This window comes from Gavia stellata, chromosome 22, assembly GCF_030936135.1.
Source record: "Gavia stellata isolate bGavSte3 chromosome 22, bGavSte3.hap2, whole genome shotgun sequence".
In the NCBI taxonomy this organism is placed as follows: Eukaryota; Metazoa; Chordata; class Aves; order Gaviiformes; family Gaviidae; genus Gavia; species Gavia stellata.
In genome coordinates this window covers 9,256,514-9,273,387 of record NC_082615.1, presented here as the reverse complement: position 1 = coordinate 9,273,387, position 16,874 = coordinate 9,256,514, and the positions used below count along the sequence as shown (strand labels likewise).

General features: G+C 38.9%; 1 protein-coding gene across 2 annotated transcripts in view; it reads right to left on the bottom strand.

Moving 5' to 3' along the window:
- ANKFN1 (ankyrin repeat and fibronectin type III domain containing 1) overlaps window positions 1-16,874 on the bottom strand; it is a 69,554-nt gene that overhangs the window by 13,406 nt on the left and 39,274 nt on the right. For both annotated transcript variants that reach the window (XM_059828312.1, XM_059828311.1), the window contains 6 exons: window positions 15,968-16,075; window positions 9,277-9,376; window positions 7,219-7,351; window positions 6,484-6,600; window positions 2,534-2,749; window positions 237-403 (listed from right to left, as the gene is read on the bottom strand). In XM_059828312.1, the coding sequence (XP_059684295.1) occupies window positions 237-403; window positions 2,534-2,749; window positions 6,484-6,600; window positions 7,219-7,351; window positions 9,277-9,376; window positions 15,968-16,075 (841 nt within the window). The remainder of the gene's footprint in view (window positions 1-236; window positions 404-2,533; window positions 2,750-6,483; window positions 6,601-7,218; window positions 7,352-9,276; window positions 9,377-15,967; window positions 16,076-16,874) is intronic.

Sequence of the window (16,874 nt, the reverse complement as noted above, 5' to 3'; positions counted from 1 at the left end):
TGGGCTCATGTGTATGTGTTCTGGATAGGCCTACAGATCGCTGGAAACACACAGGTGCACCATTTAGCTCAGCGCTGATCTCTGTGATGGTACACACCTGAGCCAGATTTTGCTGGCAGCTATAATTTTGCAATGGCAAAATTGCCTTAGCGTTTAAATTTGGTCAGTTGTTTCAAACCTAAAACAAATGTTCTCTCTCTACATATGTGTGTGCAAATATGTATATATTCACTTACTTGGAGACATTGCTGTTGTCTCGGATTTTAACATGACACAGGACATTAGGCAACTTCTGCAACACAAGCACTTTGATTTGATCCACAGAACTGCAGAGTTTAAGGTAACCCAGATACAAGCCAGGAGGGAGGCGTTGCTGACTTCGTTTGTGATAGGAAAGTATGTCCTGTTTTAAGAGAATCAGTCCTACATAAAAATCTCATTTTTTTTCCACATAAGCGGAAGGGTTTGGGATCAAAAAGCAACAAATGTTTTTACAGCCGTCTTTTTGTTTCAAGAGTGTGCCCACTTCGCTAAGCATTTAAGCACATGCTTAATCATATAAATAATCTCTAGTAGTTTGGATGCACTTGGACAACTTTTTACTTAAAGCCATACACAGGTTCTCTAAGCTCTCCCTGTCATGCAGAAATTGGCTCTATAAAACTGAGGTTTCAGTCTTCTACAACCGTAGTATTTAAACTAGCTTAAATGACACCCACCTCTGCACTCCTGTCTGACCATTTCAGCAGCGAGCTGGGTCAGGGAACTGATTCAGCTGAAAAACAACTCAGGAAAAGGAGCAGTCATTTTTCAGCCAGAGCAGTTCCCTGGCTCATGTTTGGTGTGTAGGTACACAGATGGAGCAAAGCCCCATTGGGAAAAAGCTGTCACCTGGGCTGCACAAGCCAGTACTGTCACCAAAGAAATGCATCTAGAGTCACAGCCTACATCTCTCGAAAACCTGTTCTGTATCACCTGCTGTCAACAGGAAGATCTCTATGAGCATGAGGGTTGGTGGTTTGCAAAGTTTAATTAATGACTGTGATTTCTGAACAAATATCTTTATCAACAAATAGAGCTTAGACGGAATTAATAATGATGGCATATTTGCTGAAGCCAGGAGACATTTTTAGGGCTCTGTATAGCAGTCCCCCAAAACTACCCTAAAAATGATGTCTGCTGCCATGCTGAGAAATGTGTGCTTCTGCAATGGGTGAGGATTAAGACACCTGGCCTTACGCCTTTACTTTTGGAACCATCAAATTATCTGCCAGTGCTATGCTTGGCTCTGACCAATGCAATTAGACCCTCATTTTCACAAGCACTTCATGAACAAAATACCCATTCGATGATTAAACAAGTAATACAAGAAAGGGTGGGCATTAGATAGGAATGTGTAAACCATTAGGGGAACATTTTTTCCACTAGGATCTCTTTGGAAACCTGATCAGGCCTGTATTTTGGGTTTCCTAATATAAAACTTTTGCCCAGATTGACATTTTTCTACACCTTTAACACATTTTAATACATTAAATCTAACATAGATCAGGTAAGTTTTATTGTCTTTTGGAAATTTTTTAACATTTCTAAAACCTGGTAATGTATCTTTTGATTGCCTGTCAGTTCCCGGTACGAAAAGCACAGTCTTTGCCCAGGAGAGTGCCTCTAATTCAAAAATTAACCACAGCAGTCATCGTCTAGTTGAGGTTACTAAAAAAGGAACTAAGCCAATAATTTGTCTTGCAGTATTTTGGGTAACTATGCAACTGAGTTTTAGAGAGATTGGCTACTGACATTTTGTGAGAAATAGGTTGCTGTTACCTACAGAAAACATGTATTAATCCTTATGTGAGCTATCTATTTTTAACATGAGTTTACAGATACCCTGATTCTTGAAGGCCTGAAAACCCATGGCTCTCAATGATGTTAACTGAACTGACTATGCAAAGCAACTTCTAAGATCAATCCTTACCTTGGTATTTTTCTAATTGTGAAGTCTAGGGGCATGTTATGCAGAAATTAAAGGGGGGTTATGGTCAGTAAAGAATTCTTTAGCAACTGTACCAGGTTCCAAGGAACTCTCAACCCCACAGAACAAGTTTATTAAGTAGAACAGTAAAGTTTTAAACCTGGATTTAGTGTTCAAGGTTGGATGGAAAAATCTTATGGAGTGTAGAAATTGTAAGTGTCTGTATAGGTGCTTAAGAACATCCCAGAGAATTTTAAAGGTTTTTATATCCCTTGCTACAGAATTCTATAGCATGGTTTCCCGAAACTGATAGAAACTGTACTATTCTCTGCTAGGACTTTGAAGTAATTTCTTTAGAATCTCATGGATATTTTAAATATTAAGGATCTGATCCCAGACCCACTGGAAGTAATATAAGTCTTTGCTTTCGATGGGAGCCTTGCCATTAATTTTATTGGGCACTGGATTAAGGCCTAAAATTCTACAAGACTCTTCCAAAAATCAGGGCTCTGGCATAGGCTTTACAAAAGCAAATAACATACAGTAAGAGAAGCAAAGCACTACCTGGATTGTTATGAGCAAGATGTCTAATGCTGTTGGCTCCTCTGGAGTTGAAAGGGATTTCCTCTGGCTTTGTAGTTTGGATACCTGCATCCATTTGCCATTAAAAAATGAGTAAAGACTCTCCACTTCTCTTATAGTAACTATCAGCATATTGCCATGTCGATCCTTGATTGGCTCATAAAAAATTCTGCCTAAGTTGTGAGTTCCCAGTAAATTCTGGAAAGCAAGCAAATTATAAAATGAAAGTTATTTATCGCCTATCAGGAGAGTGGTATTTTTGGAAACTTAACTTTGTGCTCACTGACATCAGTCCTATTGACTTCAATAAAAACTAGACATACAGTATTTCTCAAACCCTTGCCCTACAGTCGTATCATTCAGTGGCAAACAGAAAAGTTTTTCCCTAGGTTGTGTTTGTGGATTGAATTGTGGATCCTCTGAATTATTTGGTCCAGCAGTGTTTAGTACAACATTTAATAGAGAACATCAGAAACACTATTACAGCCCAATGCCTTTGTAAAAGGAAACACTGCAAAGTAATTCACTTATTTGGACAGAACTTCCTATTTTGCCCAGTCATGTAAAGATAAAGGATGCAATTTTCAAAAGCATTCAGTGTTGGTCTAGTGGTGATTCCTTTGGTATCAAGGAAGCCCTTCTGATTTGAACTTACTGAAGAGCTAGGTGCTTATCTTAACCTCCCCATAACCAAGTGTCAGAGGTGATACAAAATTCTTCCTCTATCCCCAAATCATTCATATCGGACACTTCAAATGTTTTCTGTTAGGGTCATTATTCTGTTCTCTGTTTTAAAATTATTCAGATTATTTTCAGCAACAAAAGCAAGAGGCCCTTGTATCTGTGTTCAATGTAAATAATTCTGGAGCTAAACTGTGGGGTGTGTTTGTGAAGGAACACAGAGGAATTTGAAGAGACGTGGACCCTTTTCCTTTTACTTCAGATACCAAGAATGTGCTAGACAAAACCGTCAGAAACTAACAAACTACCAGTGCAAAGCTCTCCAGGAAAATATGTGAGGATTAAAGAAAAGTAATTTTAAAAGACTCCACATAAAATACATATTTTGGTCAAAATCCCTTTCCTCACACAGTAAGGCATCTGCTTGTAGGTGCAAACACACTCAATCCAGTGACCAGCCACTGAAGAGATTCCCAGATGTCTTAAAGAAAAATGCCTAACATTTAAAATATGCTCATTACTTTGTGACTTTTCAAGAGATCTACAGTAATCTGGGTAGGGATGGGGGTAGTTTAAAATGAAAACTTGAATTCACAGTGTAGCACATTGTATGTTTAGGGAAGTGCTGTACAGTAACTTAATAACATTGTAAATGGATAGATTATCCTGAATTTATTTATCTGTACTTAGCAGGCAATATTTACTTATAAACTGTATTATTAAATTGTTTATAAAGCCCAGGTAGTCAGCACAGTTACTGCCCTTTATGTGGCATAACTTAGCTATTTTAGCTTTCTGCGTCCCTCTCCAGGGCATACTGTTGATGTCTACATGGCACCTCCCCTCTTCTTTTTTAAACTGTTCTGCCCTTTGAGGTTAGCTTCCATAACTGATTAACACGGGGTGTTTTGAGTACGTGCTTTGTATTAATCCATGTGTCTACAGGTGAGACAAATCATTGCAGGTAGATGTTAGCCATCTAGTTGTCCTAATAATCACTGCAACATATGAATGTGCCTAGATGAAAACAAACAGTTCTTTACTGTCACTGGCTGTATAATCTGAATGGCATTCCAGCACAGAGAATGGGGGTACCTACTAATATGAATATGTGACTTAATTCATATACTAAAAAAGTTTTGTGTCTTCTTAGCTTGGCATCCCATCACTTGTGTTTTGTTTGCTTTAGTTGTCTGGTGGTAACAACAGGCAAAATTACAGTCCCTGTTGTCTCTGAATCTACTGATCTAGTCCCTTAGCAGCTGTGTTGTCACTGATCCTTTCCATTCTGTCCTAGATTCCTGCAGAGTCAGTCTATTAACTGCCTCAATAAAATGTATTCAACCGTATAAGCTTTATTGAGATCCTTCCATTGGTGGATCCCATTAGGCCACACACCGTTAGAGGTTGGCAGATTGGTGACAATCCCCGTGTTCATCAGGGGACCAAGCTAACAGAACAAACATTAAGGACAATAAATTTGCCAGAAATTCGACAGAGCAATATACCACATGGACACATTTGCTGTATTTCTGTGCTTCAAGCTCTGCTCTTAACATCTCTGGTAGCAAATAATAACACAATGTACTAGGAATCTTGGTTATCTATTGCATACTAGCAATGCTCTGTTAAAGGCAGTCTGCACAAAGGGAATGAAACTGAGCTAACCAAAGGAATACGTGCTACTTAAGCTGAGCTAACCACACCAGCGGGAACATTCAGCAGATATAGTTAAAACTTTCTCTAGTGACAGCTCAAAGGACTGACAAGCAGCTGCTGCTTAACACAGGTGGTCTTCCAATAAAGGTACAACAGACTGGCATTCCATACATTTCGGGATACTTTGGGGAAATCAGTCAAGACAGGTGGTTGCCCAGGAAGGCTACTCTCCTGCACAGTGTGCTTTGCCAAAAGGTGTAAAACAAACCCCACATGGATATTCTTAATAATGGCCACAAAGTATCTGGCTCTCATAGCTGCTATAAAACCTAGCTTATTGCATTGACTGGCAATAACAAGAGGGATGGCTGTGTGGCTAATACATGAGCCAAGCAATATGAAGATCTTCATTAATTCCATGAATCTACCATAGATTTTTCTGGGAAGCTTTGGTGACTTCATTCAAACAAAAGGTAGGAGAAAACGAGGCCTGGATGTACTTTTTCTGTAAGAATCATGCACACATCTTTTTGAAAATGTATTTTCCCACAAAAGTAAATATTTTATGAAAGTGTCTGCCTTCCAACTAGAGATTTCATGTTATCATGAAACCCATTCTTCAAAAGCTTTACAATAAATGTTCTGCTGGAGAAAGTGTAATTACTATTTATGTAACAAATAGTGGACCAAGACACAGAAGGATTAAGTGGCCTGTTCAGTACCACTCAGGTTGTATCTGTAGCACAGGTTGTAATGGAACAGTCCTGAGAGTCACTGCTATGCCTTAACATGACAGGAATAGTGCTTGAAGTGCTGTTGTCCCTACCACTGTGCTGAGGGGTCAGCACAAGATCTGTGCACCACTTAATCTCTCTCAGTCTCTGTTTTTAAGGGTCTATACAGGTCTCTGACTGGTTCTCTGCGCAAAGGTACATTTCACCACAAAATTTTGGCAGCTCAATTAAGAACCTAATGAAAGATTGATTTTTATTTCCCCGCTGACCATCCACAACAGCATAGCCATCCTGTTTGTCAGTGTAGTTCTGCCCTAGAAGCTGTACTTGAGCAGTTTGTAAGCCATGGGTGAATCAAGAGTACTATTCTGGCAACTTCAGCAGTCTACTTGTCCTTGCTGTCGGGGACAGAAGCTACCTACTGCTGCAGGTTCCCGTATAGCACAAGAGAGTGCTAAATCTTACCCAGAGTTCAAATGCTTCATTAATATATTAATAACTAATAAGGAATAGGCCTTCTAAGGGGCTTTTGAGCAGCAAATACTAGGATTATACCTCTTGAATTCCCAATCTGCTAACCCACAGGCTTTGGTCATTATTTACTGGGTTCATATCTGTTTGTTTCTTTGTCTGCCACTATTGTTTCTTTCCTTTCTTTTTCCTACTCTTTACTTTTAAAGTAACTCCTTCCTTCCAGCTGACAACAGAGGCTCAGTAGCTCATTTCACCATAGATGGTAACATTGCTCCGAAGAACAGGCCAGTGGGGGGTGGTGAACCATAGGACAGCTGGCAGTACTATCCCTTAGAGATCACAAAGTCACTAAATTAACAGCTAGAAATATGCAATGCAACCAACCTGTAGCTGTGCTGCTGCTGAAAGCATCTTTTGCCTGGCTTGAAGTGCTGTTGATGAGGACACGGATATAGACATATTCTGCCTTAGCCATCTGATATCATCCCACATGCAAGACAACTGCAAAAATATATCCAGTTCAATCAGTTTTTGTTCTCAGCATTTAGAAAAGCAGAAATGAAATAAAAGCATTTTGGACTTGGAAAAATCAGTAGGTATTGCTCATTTTGAGTTTCTGTGGATGGCAATGAGTTGCCTAGATAAACGTGAAACAGGTACTGAATCAGACACAGAAGTTGTTCTGTAAACATCGTGCACCTATTTCAATTGCTTTTTGGACTAATGTGTAAAATTGATTTACTGTTCTTTGGAGTATAAAAATAGTGTGAAGATATCTTGAATGATGGCATAACCATAATACCAACTTTAAAACTTCTAGTTATTACTTTAGGCTCTTCCTCTAAGCGTTCATAAAACATTTATGTACCCAAGTAGCAATCACTTATGTAGGATCATACATTTAAAAGAGCTAATTGTGCCACTGTCAGTGACCCAGTCAGAATTTAACCCATATAAATGGTTTGTGAAAATTGCATTTTAACATGAGTGAAAGGTAAAGCACTTCATCATTTAGCTTTTTAATGACGTCATTTCTTATATTCAGAATGATGAGCTAAGGCCTATGCACTGCTGGCAACAAATTTGTAGAAGCAGTATATGAAATTAAGCTCCCGTTACCTTTGTGAACCACAGGAAATCCTGCATAACTGAACTACTGTGAGAGTCATCAATTTCCACAATTGGGATTTGATCTTCATTGGTTACTAATAAATTGTCTTTGTAAAAAAATATAACAGATAAGTAGAGTCCCCTAAAGAAAGAAGGAAACATTGTCAAACACCTTTCATGTGTATTCACATCCACGCCAAATTTTAGTCAAAGAATCATAGATCACAGAATCACATAATCATTAAGGTTGGAAAAGACCTGTAGGATCATCAAGTCCAACCATCACCCCAACCCCACCATGCCCATTTAAACCATGTCCTGGAGTGCCACATCCACACGTTCCTTGAACACCTCCAGGGATGGTGACTCCACCACCTCCCTGGGCAGCCTGTTCCAATGATTCACCACTCTCTCAGGAAAGAAGTTTTTCCTAATATCCAGCCTAAACCTCCCTTGGAGCAACTTGAGGCCATTTCCTCTTGTCCTATCACTTGTCACTTGGGAGAAGAGACCAACACCCACCTCACCACAACCCCCTTTCAGGCAGTTGTAGAGAGCGATGAGGTCTCCCCTCAGCCTCCTCTTCTCCAGACTGAACAACCCCAGCTCCCTCAGCTGCTCCTCATCAGACTTGTGCTCCAGACCCCTCACCAGCTTTGTCGCCCTTCTCTGGACACGCTCCAGCACCTCTATGTCCTTCCTGGAGTGAGGGGCCCAAAACTGAACACAGTATTCGAGGTGCGGCCTCACCAGCGCCGAGTACAGGGGCACGATCACCTCCCTACTCCTGCTGGCCACACTATTTCTGATACAGGCCAGGATGCCGTTGGCCTTCTTGGCCACCTGGGCACACTGCTGGCTCATATTCAGCTGGCTGTCAACCAACACCCCCAGGTCCTTTTCCACCGGGCAGCTTTCCAGTCACTCATCCCCAAGCCTGTAGTGTTGCCTGGTGTTGTTGTGACCGAAGTGCAGGACCCGGCACTTGGCCTTGTTAAGTTCTGAGGAGACAAATTGAATCATCTGGTCTTAACTTCTGTGTTATATAGATCATGCAACTTCAGCCAGTGAATTCTGAAAAATATTTGGGAAGCTTATCACTTTAGATGATGTGAGACTACAGGAATCTAAGAAATTATGAATCTGTGCAAGCCACTGACATCAGTTTTAGTAAGAGTTTTGCCAGAGTAAACAGTACACAATGGAGGCTTTATGCCCTTTAGATATCAGAAATTTTACCAAAACCTTTTATCATTAATGGGCTTAGTTCTGCGCCCATTTACTTCAGAGAAAATCTGAAGTAACTCAATTGAAATCAGGCGGGTGTAGTGTAATTGAGTGTAATGTGGCCAGCATATTTGCAAAACTGTTTATAGAGATCATTCCTTTCAATATTTATCCTTGCAATTAGTTACATACGTTAAGTAGTTGCCTTAGGGGATTTAAAGACTCTGGAGAGTTCTGCTGAAAGAATCAAACTCTTATCAAAATACAAAGAAGAAAAAGCAAACTGAACACTCCTGACAATGAAAGAAGAAATAATCCAGCATAAGCAACTTCCATTTGCTAAAACAAATTATGAAGGCTGAGGGTTATTTGGGCCACACTGGGTTGCAAACCTAGCTAAAGATGTTAGAGAATTCTAGATGTGTTTTCCTTCTGTTAGTGGACTATTAAAACATGTTATCTGAGCCCTGCATTTTATATTATGAATGAAATAAATACCATAGTTGCATTACTGAGCAGCAAGAGGCAGTACTTCCAAAATACCTCAGTAACTGCACTTTGTGTTTGCACAGAATATTTCACTCTGTTACAATTCAAATCCATTTTCAACAGTAACAATGAAAAGATTCTATTGATTTCAGTAGGAACTGGAGCATTATTTCCCTATCAGCTGCACCAGTCTTCCATGTATGTGATTTTACCAGGTTAATTCTGATTGATTGCTGTTTCATTGGTAGCGGAATCTTCACATATATTTCTAAGGTGCTTTTCACTATTACGTAAGAGCAACAACTTTTAGCTAAAACTCAGAATGTTTGAGAGATAAAATGAATGACAAACCGTTTCAGAGTCTTCACAAACTTGTTCGATGAATGGAAAAGGTGCTTCAGGCTTCTGGAAACTGATTGCTTGCGACCAGCATTCTGTAATTTAGAACTTTCTAAAATGGAAAATAAAAAGCAAACCAAACCCAGTGCTTAAATTTCAGTTAGTGTGTCATAAAGAACCTTTGTCTCCTGAACCACAATTCTAAATTTCAGTCAGTGCCCACTAAATTCCTTTCAAAAGACAACATTTAGAAACATGCTCAAATACAATCTTTTGCTTATATTTTCATTATCTTAGTGATACGCGACAGCACACAATTTCCTTACTTGCAGCAAACTCAGACTCGCTAAAAATGTTTTGCTCCTAAGCAAAGTATAGCTTGAAGCAGTACCACATACTTTTAATGTTCAGAATTGATATGAATTTTGCAAGTGGTCTCAAAAACCCAAGAAGAGAATCAAACCATCAGTCAACATTTTAGGGTGTTGTAATTCCTCAGTTTCTGTCCATAGATACCTTACGCTTCTAAGAACTGAATAATTGGTGCCCTGGCAATCACTAACATCACAGCATCACCATTCTAATCTAAGTAAAAGCTTTGAGGAAACAAGTAGATTGATCCTCATCTTTCTCTGTATCACATTAAATGCACGTGCTTTTGTTTGGATATTTTTTTTTCCCCATCACAACAATTTCCACTCACCTGTATTGCTTCAGAGCTTTCACAGTTACATTTGCTCCCTAGTAATCTGGAATCCAAGGAAGAGGTGCTTAACTCATTTGTTCACTTCATGTCAAAGCTGAGACCTGCTGTGTGCCTGCAAGGATCTCTGGACCAGCTCTTTCAATAGAAGAATTGTATAAATTCAAATATTTGCCCAATATTCTAAAAAATGTGGTTAAATTTTTATACATTGTACTATTTTTCACTTTCATGAATTTGACTTAATGCCTTTCCTTCTCTCACGCATGGCCTGAGTTTCCTTGCAAGCCAAAGAAAAATCTTCCAGCGGGAACTGAAAGTCGCAAGCTCTGTGAAACAGCTGTGTCCACCTGTATACCTGTAAGCAGCTTATAGAGGGTATGCCAATAGATGGCAGTCAGGAACATACAGGACTGTATAATGTGTAATGTATTGTCAGTTGTTGCCGTCCACATATGGCATTTAAGAGGAACAGGCGCTTAAAACTGAGGTTTATTTGCATTGTCTTTTGCGATGTCCCTCCTGTTTAGTGCTGTTGTAAGAGAAACAGCAGAAACATTTAGTTTAAAAAAAGAATTAATTCTTCAGATATTTATTGTGATCTGAAAAGAAAGACAAAAAGAACAATGTAACTGTGAAACTACATCTCAGTTTTCCAGGATCTGACTGTTTATTTGGATGAAGCAAGGAGACCCATCCGGACTGGAGCGTGAAACATTTGAAGGGACACCCTTCTCCAGTGGGGGAAAAAATATGACTCATGAAGAACTGTTTGCTGAAAGCTGCTTATCAGTCTGCTTAGGTGTTTTCAGAGTAACTTACTTCCCACTTACCTCCAATGCAAAATAGGAGGTGTCTATCTGTGTCTCCCTAGTGAGTTCTAAGTTTGAACATTTGAAGAACATCTAAATTTGCTCTTGTCAAAACCCCATCTGTGGAAGTGCTCAACATATTTTTAAATGATGAATAAATTTGCATCATAATTTGTGCATTGAAAACCACAGAAAGAAGAGACATTGTTAGCAATAATTACCACTCTGCTGAACAGCAAGTACAAAGAGAACAAGGTTCTATTGGAGGTGAAATCATACAATTCAGATGTATGAGACTTATTAGATCATCAAATCCATTGTCTTTCCAGTGCAAACTTGTTCTCCATGGCGTATTCTCCAATGCGCTGTTCAGTTTAGTTTTAATAGACTCATCCAAATTCATGACTGCTCCTTTAATGCAACTGATCTTTGCTTTCTTTTCCTTTTAAAAAAATAATTTGTTTTTCTATCCATATCTCCTCAGATAATTTTTATTTTACTGTGAACTTTTTTCAGTATATCACAGTAATGTAAACCAAATGCTGCATGAAAACTCCTGTCTTACTGTTTCCTTCTTCCAAGGTTAAGACCAATTTAGGAATATAAATTTCATTCTAATTATGAAATTTTATTTTCTTCTATATTAAAGATGGAGGGAATGGAGGAGGAAATTGCTGAAGGCAAAGCAACATAATTCTGTATAAAACACGCAGAGACTGCAGCATTAAAGTAAGAGGGCACATTACAAGTGAAATATATGTTATTGGGCTATTCAGTGGTTTGGGTTTAGTCCACAGCTTTGCAGAAGCCAACAGCAAAAGAAACAACGTAGAACTAGATGGAGACTGTAAACTCTCCTACATTGCTATTTGCTTTTGTTTTACAGTATAGTGTGTCTAGAAGCCAAAAATCGTGGAGCTGAGATTAGAGGATAATTTGGATCTACAGGAAATGGAACTTTGTTATTTAATTAACTAATAAATAACATAGAGTAACCTTTATAGAAAAGCACCAGTAACAACAAAATAAGTTTATATTATTAAATGATAGAGCAATAGAATTGTGAGCTCTTTTAATAGGAGCTCAGGAGCAAACAAATAGTGGCCGAGATTAGAGAGTTTCCAGTGATTAGATTTAGATCAGAAGCATTCAAACCTGGATTGAAGTAGGCAATTAACTACAAAGGTATATTTACAACATCAGCAGTTTTTCTCTTTTCAGGTAGGATATATAAATGTTGCTTTGCAGTTCACTTAAATACAACAGATACTTAAAAGCAACGTAAGTCGGTTGTGGAAGGATAAGAACAAAGTTGCATACTCAGGCTGCTAGTATGCATCTAGGGTCTCTGCCCTAGAGGAATGTCTGTTATGCCATGCCATTTCTCTGAGGAGGGAGATCATCTGGAATTCTTTGTCCTATCACTAGACAAGCGGGTGCCTCTCCTCAAGTGGGGCAGATGTGAAGTAAATGGAATTACCTCAGTGCAAAATTATCTGAGATCTTAGCCCCATAAATCAGACAGTCTGTGGAACAGCTAAATATCATTTAGGGTGACCCTGAATAAGGAAGCAAATTAGCATAAGATGAGCTAGATCCCACTGAAATCCTAGTGGAGGGCATAAAATGGGCTTTAGAGTTTTCACTGACTGTGTAACCTTATGAAAATACATCAAATAGCTGGAAACTTCCAGACAAATTCAAACTCAATTTAAAGCTGCACATTTTTAGTAGTGCAGACAACTGACACTTGGATAATGTGCATGGAGACATAATTCCACGCAGAAGTTAAGGGTGTAAGTAGTGGCCAGACATCTCAATAGCTTGAGACCATGATAGATTCTGTATTACCTCACCTCAAGGTGGGATGTCTTTCAAAAGAAGATTCTGTATCTCATGAAGAAGCTATTGGCATGACAGTCATATTACTGGGTGGTATATTTTGGATTACAAAGTCTGGCTCAACAGCTGAAATTGTAACTTCTTAAATTCCTTACCTGAACCTTCTCAGTCTATGGCTTGGCTCTCAAGCTTGCTTTTGTATATTTTCACAAATAATCACAATCTAAACATTTTAAATGCCCTGTGGAATCAGAGATCCTTCTCTTTGTTAAATGCAATAGAACTATGTGCTGTGCTTGTGAATCAAATTACAATTAGAACATTTTTATTTCACCTCTGACTTGTCTAGTAAAATACATTTCAACTAAATTTCAGAAAGAAAATATCTGGTAAGCATTTTACTGAAGAGCTGGGTTTCTTTCTTAATGAAGCATCACACAATTACTTAATCCACTCAGAATTGTCTAGAAAGAATGATCTACAAGAAAAAAATACTTTAAAAAAATACATTTGAAGTATTGCCAGGACATAGAATTGTAGTAACTCAGTTATGATAGTCTGTAGCATGGTATTATGAAGACAAATGGATGACTGTTGTTTGTAATCATCAGGGTTTTCCAGAAGATTAAACATATGAAAGCAAAGCTTCCTAAGTAATTCCCTAGGAGATTTCATCGTATCACAGAGCAGGTTCAAAAGCAACAGCTGATCTAATTCCAAAAGCTCTTAAACTCACTGTACATTCCAATGTATTCTTCCTGGTATTTTTGTAAGCTTGTTTTCTTCAGCCCCTGAAATGCAAAGCATAGGGCAAAATGCAGGCTGCAGTGCAAAGCCTGAATGAACAGACTTGGGCAAGAGATCTGCCTGGAATCTGGGCAATTTAACCCTCCCAGACCATGCTGGAGCAATAGCACACAGCCTTGCTCTTCTAGCTCCTCTGTATTCCGAGGCGTTTGCCTGTTATCCAAGCAATCTCAGACCTTTTAGATCCATTACCCTCTTAGTTTCTTCCACCTCTCTTGCACTCCTCCTCCACTCTCCTTCAGCCAGCCTGAGCATCATGAGTGTGGTATCCCACAGAGGAATCACTTAGTGAAGAGCCAAGGTGCCAAGACTCCAGGTTTGAGCCTTGTCTCTGTCTTCACCTAGCTTTAACTCATGCAGAGTTTGATTCTGCTCTCATTTGTAAACCACAGCAAATCAGTGGTTGTAACCAGATTCAAGGATACTCTACAGATGATGTCCAGCTATTTACTGACATCTCTAAAACAAATGAGGAAGTCAGAAGTTACAATATTAACATATAATCAAAGAAGGGTGTGGTAAAGAGAAGTGTGGTAAAAAGAAGCATGGTAAAGGATGGATAAATGCCTGGGCAGGTCCTCAGCTTATGTATAACAGCATATCCCTGATGACTTCTATCCATGTCAGTCAAATCATGCTAATTTACATTAATTAAGAATCTAGCTCAGGCCTCTGTATTATATGAAGTGAAAGCCATTATTTGGGCTTGTCAGTCATATACTGTAGCTTATCTCAGATCCTTGATCAAATGCCTCAGATTTCACTGAGGTTGATAAATACCAGAATCAAATTTCAGAGTAAAAATGATGTCGTAATTCTTACTTTTTCTTCAAAATCTTTGTCTTGATTCTTTACCAAATTATTGAAATACAAGGGATTGACATCAGTCATACATTTAAGGCAAGTTCCAAAGGCTCTCCTATTATGTTACAGTCCTGATTTATCCAAAATATACTGCTGTGTAATGCTAGCGTTACGAGCAATTCTGAGATTTTTATTTGGTTGGAGGCAAGGGTGTTGCTCAGGCTGACTCCAGAGTGTAGTACTGCCACATGTAAGGGTCCACATCCTCTTTCAGACATGCAAGAAAATGTTCTGAGCTAAACAGATTTTCTATATTGTTGTTACTTATTATTTAAGGGAAAGGAGTTAGGAAATCAACAACAGAGTCGTCTGTGCTTTGCTTTGAGACTGGGGTTAATTTCTGGAGCAGTGGAATTTTATAAGAACCAGGCATTGGTGTCAGATTCTCAAAAGGTGGGATTTTCTGGATGTTGTTTATAACTGCTTCTGTTCCGGTCTGGTATGTCAGTAAAACAATTTATACTAAGAATATTCTCAGATATTCCATCACTTATTCGCTGTTGACTAGGAAGGTGGCCTGAAAGACCTGAGATATGCACTAACTTCAGAAAGGAAAAAATGTACTATGGAGAAAAGACTTCTTTAATAGCATGAAAAAGCTACGTAAGAGATAGAATACATCATCTGTATTTTCAGTACCAAGACCACCTGCAAATGATAATGCTTGTATGAATTTTAATTAGAGAAACAACATTTTCTTGCAATATCTCCTTTCCCTTTCCAAGCATCATAGCTGAATAGTTTAAGTTGCTATGGTTACAATGGGCTGTGGCAGACTGTGGATCATTGTGATAGTGACATATTTGCACGTAAAGAACAAAGGCCGCATCTTTCCATTTCAGCCAGATTATTTTAGCCCTAAGTATTTCTATGATTTTAAATCAATTGATGCAGCTTGACATAGCAGTCATACCAGGTGAAGAAAAATTAAAACTTCATGGTAGTTCAACTTTTCAGTTCCTTTGCAGTGAAGCATTATTCCAGTTAGAAGTTTATTTTAAGAAAATACATAGTACTTTTCAACAACCCGTATAGAACAGGAGTTTTTATATATGCTTTAAAAAGAATGCCAAGCTGTTGCCTTGGCTCTTGAGCTATTAAAGGCACAGTCTGTTTCTCATGAATGAAGAGCAAAGAGCTGGCTGAGATTTGAACTCTCTCCTAGTTTTGATCCATTCTATTTGAAAATGTAGCAATCTTATCTTCCCACTGCATTGTGCAAGTATTTTTCATTATAGATTGGCATCACATCCACTAGAGTACTTAGTGTCTCCCATTTGGAGGTAGCCAAGTCCCCTCTTTTGATCCAAAACAGTTGTTAACTCTCTGAAGTATGTCTTTATACGAAAAAGTAAAAGAGAGATCCTTGAAACATTTTAGCGAAATCCTGTGTGAAACTTATTTGTAGGAAAAAACAAATCAATAGGTGTGTAGAGTACAGAAGAAGAAAGGGTGCGTCTGTGCTTGTGTGCATTCTAGCTTTCAGATGTTTTCATCCAACTAATTTCAAGGGTTAAGAGCAAGATAGTGCTCTAAAGTGATTCCAGATGGGCCAATATTAATATCTTTCTTTTCCTGATGAATGAGAAGGTATGACCTAGTTAGAAAACTGCTAAAATTACAGGCGCCACAGAGGCTTCAGCTGGTGCCCTACCACATAGATATTTATCCTTACCTCTGCAATTATAATGCTGATGAGCTGCTCGAACCTGCTGAAGGAGACATTCCAGGGCCTCAGTGTGTCCCTTGTGCCGAGGTTCTCTTCCACTGCAGTCTTTCCAGTCTATTGAACACAGGAAATAAACAGAAATGAAACACAAAGGAGCAGGAAAAAGTTTTAAAATATTTTCTTGCCTCTGATACTTCTTGACTTTAGAGGATTTTTACATCTGGGCATGCAGGAAAAAATGGCAGTTGTTTTTAAGTCTGCTGTTGTTACTTGTACAATAAGTTTCCTTTGCCTTGTGGCAGCTAGGTAATTAATCATAATGATTATTAACAAAGAGCTCACAATCAGCTCCTAGAAGCTCCTGTAGTGACTGACTAGACAATGGCTATTTCTCTTCAGTACATAAGTGGCCTCTGCTGCTGTAGTGTCAGAGCTGCTGTCAGCCTGTACTGTACTGACACTCTCAGTACCTCACTAAGATCACACTACTGCTCCTTCTGCGTTTTGTTGAGACACCAGGAGGCTAAATGACTCTCCTACAGTTAGGTAGGAAACCAAGTGCAAAGCAGCAAGTGAACATCTTCCTACGTCCAGAGCTAGCTCTGTAGCCAGAGAAACATGCTCTGAGTAAAATGACTTCTGAAAATCTGCTCCCAGCAGAGGCCTGAACAAAAGTTGGCAATTCCTGCCCTAGAGTCTACGGTCTGCTCAGCACTGCACTCATGAGGCAAGAAGCTGCGGTTTCTGTCCCACATACCTTCAACCTACAAAAGACTTTTTCTCACTGATTTGCTGCTAGCTACAATCTCAATCTTGATGTTAAAAAACAGACAATCTCATCACAAATAGGAGGATGAAACTGTGTGTATGAGAGAGGAGCTTTTTAATTCCAGACTTGACTATTTTCATACTT